General features: G+C 38.9%; 1 protein-coding gene across 1 annotated transcript in view; it reads left to right on the top strand.

The window, feature by feature from the left end:
- The window catches only part of LOC103916430 (protein unc-13 homolog A-like), a 72,498-nt gene that overhangs the window by 46,719 nt on the left and 16,266 nt on the right, over positions 1–9,513 (top strand). The window contains exon 6 of the mRNA XM_009323410.1: positions 2,636–2,702. Within this exon, the coding sequence (XP_009321685.1) occupies positions 2,636–2,702 (67 nt within the window). The remainder of the gene's footprint in view (positions 1–2,635; positions 2,703–9,513) is intronic.

Below are 9,513 nucleotides of genomic sequence, written 5' to 3' on the forward strand. Positions count from 1 at the left end.
CTGCTCCTACTGTGTCTGTCTATGCTGAGTTTTTATGTGGCCTAAGGAGTGTATCCTAATAAGAAGTGTATTGAACTGCCTTCCTTGTCTGCACTGCTCAGCAGTCTGATCACAGACCAATGACTTTCTAAAAGCGTTCTAAACCAGTTAAATGTTTTTGTCTGCCTGTGTACATTATGCCTCAAAACTTAAGAATGCTCTTCACCCTACTTCCAGTTAAGGCAGAGAAAGCTGTTTTTCTGTTCCTTCCGAATCGACACTGACAACCAACTCTCTATCTGACCTTGAGGTTCATTATCCTAGTAATTCTGAAGGTTAATTATTACCTGGTATTTCCAGTCTAGTTAACAGCTGCAAGATGGGGTGGACTAATTACTAGTACTGCTTGGCTGATTTACCTTACAATAAAAAAAAGTGAATAGGTGCGAAAAGAAAAAAGGCTGAACTTGCAAACATGTAGCCTCAGTGATGAGGGCAGGGGAAGACAAGCCTCTTCATTCTTCGTTTACATCATGTGCACTCAGCTGTGCATATCAGAGAGAACATTTTTCTCCTCAAATAAAAGAGCACTATTCCAAAAGTCCAAGATAATTAAGTAGTAATGTGTGAACCTAGGGATATCACTGAAGTGTAATATAAATACTCTGCAACTTTACTTTGTAGACAGGCTGCTATTGTCTTCTTTAGATTGTACTTATAGAATTTTACTGTATACTCTTATTTTACTGCCTTGTACAATAACAGTTAGGTAGCATCTTTTGAATTAGATTCTTGCAAGAGTGGTAGTCTATACTAATTATTTTAACCTGTGGTTAACAGCCATGAACTGAATTAGCATTTTTCAGCTTGAATCAACATTCTTCACAGGTGTGGTGAAATAGCTGAATAATGAAACCTCCTTATAATTGGCCTGTGTAACTGTACAACTTTTGTGTGGGGGCAAGCAATTGCATAGCAGATTCTTATTTCAAAGATTTGTTAAAGTTGTGTTAATGATGCTTATCTGATCAAATGTAAGTTTTTGTTGTGTTTTTTTTGTGGTGGGTGTGGTTTTGGAGGTGGGTTTGGTTTTCTTGGTTGTTTGTTGTTTGGTTTGGGTTTTTGTTCCCCCCCCTTCCCTTGTAGAGCTTTATTCCAGGCCTTGAGAGGTATAAATGGTTCCTGGATGTCTCCTCAGTAACTCCTTTAGTGCAGTTGGCAAAGACTTTGTGATGGTGCTAGCTCTGTGTCTCACACAGATATGCCTTTACTGAGGAAATGCAAAGGTTTCCTTTTTCTTTTTCCCCTCTCTTGGTGGTTTGTTTTTTTTCTTCTCCTGCCATTTGATGTCAAAGACCTTATAATCCTGACTTATGAACCACTATAATCTGGAAATATATTCCTTTACCAATGCTCTTTTATACCCTGCTAATGATATAAGGGGCAGGGATCACATCTTTTCAAGCCAGTATACTCTTAGAATTAATGGAACCCCCTGTAATCCAAAGGGGAGACTGTGAGCGAGTCTCCTCTGCTTGAACATATCTTAATTGCTTCGGAATGCCTGAATGGATGGGAATTGTTTCAGAGCTGCAGTTTAATATTTAGTTACAGCAGAGAAAATCAGCATATGGAGCTACTGCCATGTGTTTTGCTGTAGTTACTGTCTAGTGTCTGCTTATTTTTCCACATATACTGAATCAAATATATGTATGCTGTGTTCTAACTTCACAGTCGATTCACCTGTGTATTCCCAGATCAGGGGAATACAGTCAGGCCTGGGGACTCTTCACTGTAAGCATTCTGGTTTATTTTATCAACTAACAGCCAAAGTAGAGAGTGGCAGGTAGTTGGAAATGAATGGGCAAAAGATGGGAGAGAAATGTGTTTCTCTACCCTTATCTTCAATTGTAATGAAAATAAGACGAATAAATAATTATCAAAACAAAAAAAAATTTCAACTTGTTACATTTGATTTTAACATCCAAGTCCTAGGAGAGAAACAAAGCTGTTTGAAATAGGACTATCAAGTTTTCTTAGATTGTTACTTTTATTTGCCTTTTTGAAAAAGTGGGCTGGAGTTGAAAATAGATGTAAATAATGGAAAAATACATTAGATGATTGTCTTTAACCTGGTCATCCTCTGCAACAAATATTGATCTAGCTCATGGTGTCATGTCATTCATCAGAGATGAATAAAATAAATCTTCCATGTTGAGGGCTAAATAGATCATAATGAAGTGTTTTCCTCCATTATTTTCCATAGCTTGTTTGGATTTAATATTGACAAAGAAAAGCCACTTGTGAATCCACTCACTGAAACAGTACATACTGAACAGCTTATCATATTGAGTAGGAGGATGAGAGTGTGCGATTTCGGATCAGCTCTTTTCCTGCTAAGTGTAAAGTTACCCTTATGCTAATTACCAGGATAAGTTTTCATAACTTTATATATAGAATAACTTCCACAGAGCTAATATTTTCTAGTATATAGAGGCTACTATATCCAGAGGAAATACAGAGGAAATGGATGATAGTTCTAACTGACTTTGATCCGCTTGTCCATAGACTTATCAGAGCTCTTTTAATTTTTTTTCCATACTTTGCTGTTCTGAGTACTTTTTTTTTTTTCCTTCCCCCCACCCCGTTTCTCCAGGAGAAATAAAGATCAAGCTGATGGAAGAAATTTTGCAAAAGCAAGATGGGCCAGGGCTATTCAGGAGGTAAGAGCTGCTCTTAAAACTACTGATGTGTTACTGTAATTTAAAGAATTTTCTCAGATGGAGGGAGAATTTAGTATGGGGTTTCTAGTTTATGTAAACCGCTGTTCAGTTACAGCAGGATCTGAGATGTGACTGCTGAGTTTCTGACAGTAGAGACAATTCCTTCCGTTGGTTCTTAAATGTGTGGTTCCCTCATATCAGGATTTTTTTCTTCTGAAACAGAGGAGGAGATTCTGAAACTTTCTTTAGATGCATGAGAAATGGTTGTAGTTTGGCCATCTTATCTGTGTTGCATATTAATCCAGAAACCATAACTTCAGACATCTATTTCTGAATAATTTTTGATATTGAGAAACCTCATAACTTCAATAATACTTAATAAAAATGGTTTTAAGAACATTGTTTTAATATTTTTTTCCTAGAAAAATCTTTTAAGTTCTACTGATGATACCACTGCCTAAAGAGGCATATTTTTTATTAGATGTGATAGTTACGGGAAATTATGATGACGATCACTTGCTCTGTTTATATGGTCAATAATGGTACCAAATATTTTCTCACTGTTGCTCCTAAACTGTACAAACCATTGCCTCACATGAACGGTTGGGAATTCAGACATCATCAGTTTTTGCCCAGGTTGCTCAGTAGTACTATCTGTCATGTCAGTTTTGTGCCATTTCTGACACACAGGGAAAGGAACTAATAATCCAACTCTTAAAATCCCTTTTTTTGCATTAAACTGTTCAACTTTGGCTGCTGGTAATGTCTGGTGGGCGCAGGCGAGCGTAGCTGTGCGGTCCCTTCATGTGGCTCTTTCTTGCAGAGCAGGTTTAACTCTCTGTAGAACAAAGTTGTTCTCCCCACCCTCACAGCCTCAATCAGTATCCTCAATCTCTCTGAAAGGGCTGTATGTGGCAGGGAGGTTGAACACCTAGTAGGAACTCAATGCAGGTGCTGTAGGTTTGGCATCACCGCCTTAAGTAAATGTGTTTTCTTTCCCATGAAAAGGAGAAGAGACCAGTGAATATCACTGGTCAGAGCAGGAAGAAGTCACGTGCCGAAGCTAAGGTAACCAGCCATCCAAGAGAATGTACACTAGAGAAGCGCCCCCAGAGCTCGTCACGAGGCAATGCCTGTATTTAAAAAAACAACAACAACAACAAAAAAAAAAATCCACCAAAAATTAAAAATTCTGTTTCTGGGGGAAAAAAAAGTGTTAAAAGCAACAGCATTATCTGTTGTTATTGACTGAATGGGCTTTTTTAGGTGTGGTGTTGAGAGGGTTTTTTTGTGTTTTCTCGGGGTTTTTTGCTTTTCTGTAATTCCTTTTAAATACCTCAGTTCTTTTAAAGCAATTAAGCCCTTTTGAAGCAATGCTTATAAAGCAGCCGTCTCCACTGTAATGTTTGAGTGGAAATAATTTCACACAGCTCTTTCAGATTGGTGTTTTGAAAGAAGCTTGAGAAGTTGTGTGAGACTTTGGATCTTAACTCCCCAAGGTCTAGTAAATATTTTGTGCATTGAAAACTGCTTCTGCTCACTATTCACACAGTGTGTTATACAGGAGGAAACTAGCTTATAGAGGGGAGTTGTGTCTTGAATTAGAAAGTAAAAATAAAGAAAAAGAATGCTGCCAGTTACCTTCCAGCCTTGATTGTGCTGCAAAACTACTGCTGATAACTTCTAAGAAACACAAATAGTTATGTCTTTACTGTGTACCGATGAACACCTAGTAGGAACTCAATGCAGGTGCTGTAGGTTTGGCATCACCGCCTTAAGTAAATGTGTTTTCTTTCCCATGAAAAGGAGAAGAGACCAGTGAATATCACTGGTCAGAGCAGGAAGAAGTCACGTGCCGAAGCTAAGGTAACCAGCCATCCAAGAGAATGTACACTAGAGAAGCGCCCCCAGAGCTCGTCACGAGGCAATGCCTGTATTTAAAAAAACAACAACAACAACAAAAAAAAAAATCCACCAAAAATTAAAAATTCTGTTTCTGGGGGAAAAAAAAGTGTTAAAAGCAACAGCATTATCTGTTGTTATTGACTGAATGGGCTTTTTTAGGTGTGGTGTTGAGAGGGTTTTTTTGTGTTTTCTTGGGGTTTTTTGCTTTTCTGTAATTCCTTTTAAATACCTCAGTTCTTTTAAAGCAATTAAGCCCTTTTGAAGCAATGCTTATAAAGCAGCCGTCTCCACTGTAATGTTTGAGTGGAAATAATTTCACACAGCTCTTTCAGATTGGTGTTTTGAAAGAAGCTTGAGAAGTTGTGTGAGACTTTGGATCTTAACTCCCCAAGGTCTAGTAAATATTTTGTGCATTGAAAACTGCTTCTGCTCACTATTCACACAGTGTGTTATACAGGAGGAAACTAGCTTATAGAGGGGAGTTGTGTCTTGAATTAGAAAGTAAAAATAAAGAAAAAGAATGCTGCCAGTTACCTTCCAGCCTTGATTGTGCTGCAAAACTACTGCTGATAGCTTCTAAGAAACACAAATAGTTATGTCTTTACTGTGTACCGAGACCTACCAAAAAACTGAAAAGTCATGGACTTATCTTCCTGTTTCATTTGTGTTTAGGCCTTTTGGAAATACTGCTTATTCTCAGGTAGTGTGCTGTACAGTGCCAATTCCATGCTTTTACAGCAAAGCCAAACCTGTTTAGTGGTAAAGACTAGTCGAACCCATCCAAGATGCACCTTCATCAGTTTCTTTTGAGCTGTTTTTTTCCCCTGCTCTTTTGGGGACCAATTACTATTTCTTTTTTACTGAATTCTGATGGCTTTGTGATAATTCATAGACTGACCCGGGGGAAAAAAAAAAAGTCTGTTTATACTGGGGTTTCGTGGGAAGAGTGCTTTTCTGAGTCACGTGATCTCAGTTTCTGCATACTACTGTTATTGGTTTGATCTTTTTTTTTATGCCAAATGTTAGCTTCACTAGAGGAGGCGGGCAGGATGAATCCTCGTCTAACTGACGTCAAACACAACACTCGGATATGCCAAAGGATCCAGTTTTGTCTTGTAGACAGATTACAATAGTCTTAAGATGCTTTTTCAGAATTTCTTCTGTGAACAGTCACCTTTCAGTGCTTGTCTAATTGCCTAGTCAGTGGGATAAATTTATTTCCGAGTTTAAAACCAAATAACTAATGTCACGTGGTAAGTAATTTTATGATTTGATGAATCAGCTGCATTTCATTCAGATGTTAAAAGAAGTGTTTGAAAAAAGGAATGTTAATATTGCGCTTCTTCCCACTACCATTCTTCAACGTAATTTTGGCGTCGGCGGTTAGAAGATGGTTAAGTAAATCAATTAATATGCATGAGCTGGAATCTTGGGTTGTCACTGTGCCATTGAATTGTTTTCTGTAGCAAAGCAGTCAAAATATCTCACTGCACTGAAATAAGGACAGATTCCTTGGCAGTTAATCTAGTATCAGGCTGGGGCTGAAATATGGTGACAAAGTTACTGTAAGTCTTTAAAGAATTTGAAAATCAGGTGGATGGGAGATGTAAGCAAATATCTCATGAGGAACTCTTTTTGAAAAGAAGTGGAAAATTTCTGTAAATATTCAAAGGGTCATTTAAATCTTGAGTTACTGTTTCATTGTAAGCTGTGTGTTAAACTTTGGTCTTCATATGCTTCTAATTCTACATTTAGTAGAAATCTGGGACATTGGAGGCTATGAAAACACAGCTCTTGAGGGGCTGAGTTGTCTTTCAGAGAGAGCTGTAGATAGCAAAGGGGAGGAAACCTTAATCTAAAAAGTATTTAAATCATTCTAATGCTATATAACCAAACATTATATTAGGATTTTTCCATGGTAATGGAAATGGTAATAAGGGGAAATGGACACCTTTTGTATTCTCAGCCCTGACAAATAGGTCAGGATAACAACTCTCAGATCAGAGGCATGAAGGAAAGTCATAAAAAGTAATAAATAGAGCTGCTAGTTGTATGGAAGCAATTGCAAGTTTTATGCTGTCCTGTTGGTAAATTATCTAGCACAGATTAATTATAATTGGATTGTGTTTTAAGTTAAAATTTATTCCACCACCTTGTCTTCCATGTGTCATGGCTTTTGTGCAGGACATATACTATGTAAAAAGATAAAATCACACTTACCTCACCTTTGACCAAAGAACTGCTTTTGTTTCTTTTCTTTCCTATCTTTTTAAGTAATCTCACTAGAGTGTTTGTTTTTTCTGGAATTACTTCCTCTGAAAGTTTCTCAGGGGGAAAATGTATCAAAAAGTCAATAGAATTTTGAAGAAAAGAAAATGGAGGTGTCTTTTATCTGAATAAAGCTACAGTTAACTTATTTGAAGGCTTATTTTAACTTAAATCTTCCTATGGTATTGTGAGTTTAGGTATTTATGATTTATTCCCTGCCCCGCCCCCCCCCAAATCAATGTAAAAGTTAAAAATTTCTTTCTTCAGTTAATTGAAGGTATTAAGAATAGTAGACCCTGGGAGAAACCTTTATGAGCTGTTGCACCGTTATTTGAGGATTCTGTTAGGCAAGGTCAAAAAAAGAATTATCACTTTGCTTTCCTCTTCAAAAAATGAGGTATCATGATTCACAATAGAGGTTAAGAAACCTAAGCTTTCTCTCTTGACTGTCATAAAAGAAAATCAACAAACAGGAATGTAACATACTCTCTTCCACAATTCAACTTAATTTCTCCCCTTTGCTTCAGAGTTCAAAAAGGGACCACTGTAAGGTTCTTTCCCTTCCTCCTGTTTCAGTATCTATTTCAAGTAACCATGTTATAGCATTTTGCAGGTTGTCTTTGGACTCACGTTAAATGATTTATTACTGGTTTTATCGGTAGCCTGTGGCTGAGTCAATGTGCTATAGAATTATACAGCTCCTGGAGCATATTTATAATTGAATTATAGAGCATTTTGTGAACATTTGAGGCAATGCTTAGAAGACTGTGAGACTCAACAGGGTTCTCTTCAGAGAAAGTTTACAAGTGAGAATGTGTGCTTCACATAAAACAGGAAAAATAAGCCAGTTAGTATGAATCAACTGGGCCGTCCTTTAAGGGCACCATTCTGTGGAGGCAAAAGCTGGCTTTGGAATGCAGTGAAGGTACTGAAGATGAATAGTTAGGATTGTGAAGGCAAGAATCCATTAAGTGAGAGAGAGTTGGGGTTGTTAATGATAAGGATTGGCAGAGTACCTCTCATGATGGCAAGAAAGGGAAGGAAGTCCCAGGGTGAGGAGAGAGAAATACTAGGATGACCAGCAATCATATCGGTGGGAGATCTAGGATAGGAAAGAGAGCTGAGAGCAGCCAAGAATGGAGCACTGATGAACTCGCAATCCTAGCAAAGAGAATGACGCATCATACTCTGAAAAGCTAATGAATTATATTGATGGAATCTAAGCTAGACAGTGGGCTCAGGGGAAAAAAAGTGGGCTTCAGGAGAGAAAATTACCTTGCTTCCCGGTTTATGATAAATCATGTAACCCATTGCTCCAGCAATCCTAGCACTGTGAGCTGGATTGTTGCAAGCATTCAGCTTCTAGGGTCCTTGCAGCATCTGCCTTAAAGTTCCTGCTTCATCATTATGGATCTTTCTTGTGATCTACCCTCCTTACCCATTTTCAGATTAGTGGGGTTGGCTGTTTTAATTCACTACCAAAGAAATTTTTCTTTTCCAGTTTGGTGGTGTGTGCTTTATTGCTGAATCTTTCTGTGCTGCTACTGCTCATGGCAAGTCTCCAGATGACTCTTAATTAGTGCTGTTAGTAGTGCTGTATATACTTGAATTTAAGTGTATGACTGAGGGTTGTGTAGAATGGAGATGCTGTAAGTCTCCCACTCTAGGTCACTTTTTTCATGGTTTAACCCCAGACAGCAACTGAGCATCACCCAGCCGCTCGCTTGCTCCCCCCAGTGGGATGGGGGAGAGAATCATAAAGGTAAAATTAGAAAACTCATGGGCTGAGATAAAGACAGTTTAATAGGTAAAGCAGAAGCTGTGCACACAAGCAAAGCAAAACAAGGAATTGCTTCACTCCTTCCCATGGGCAGGCAGGTGTTCAGCCATCCCCAGGACAGCAGGGCTCCATCACGCCTAACGGTGACTTGGGAAGACAAACGCCATCACTCCGAACGTGCCCCCCTTCCTCCTTCTTCCCCCAGCTTTCTATGCTGAGCATGACGTCATATGGTGTGGGATATCCCTTGGGTCAGTTGGGGTCAGCTGTCCCGGCCGTGTCCCCTCCCAGCTTCTTGTGCCCCCCCAGCCTGCTTGCTGGTGGGGTGGGGTGAGAGGCAGGAAAGGCCTTGACTGTGTGTCAGCATTGCTCAGCAATAACGGAAACATCCCTGGGTTATCAACGCTGTTTCTAGCACAAATCCAAAACACAGCCCCATACCAGCTACTGTGAAGAAAATTAACTATCCCAGCCAAAACCAGCACACTTTTGTTCCAATGAGCTTTATCAAATGCAAAGAGACTCAGCAAGCAGGATAAATGTGACTTAAGAGTCCAGAGCAACTATTTATTTCTTAATATGAACAACAAAGCTAGGATTAGGAAGTTACTAGGCTAATCATTGATATGTGCATCACCCTGATAAGAGTGAGTGTTTCTGTCCTATTTTCATATTCCACTGGGCTGGGAAAACAGGGTCCCTCTGCCACTCCTTGAAATGGGCTGATCCTTGCTAATATTGAATTGCCACCCTCAGATTCTCTTTCCTCCCCCCTCTCCCCTTTTATAGCTTTTCATATCAGCATGTTATCTCTGAAATCCTTGAGCTGCTAACTTCCCCCCCCCCGCCTTTTTTTTT

This window comes from Pygoscelis adeliae, unplaced genomic scaffold (assembly GCF_000699105.1).
Source record: "Pygoscelis adeliae isolate BGI_AS28 unplaced genomic scaffold, ASM69910v1 Scaffold545, whole genome shotgun sequence".
NCBI lineage: Eukaryota > Metazoa > Chordata > Aves > Sphenisciformes > Spheniscidae > Pygoscelis > Pygoscelis adeliae.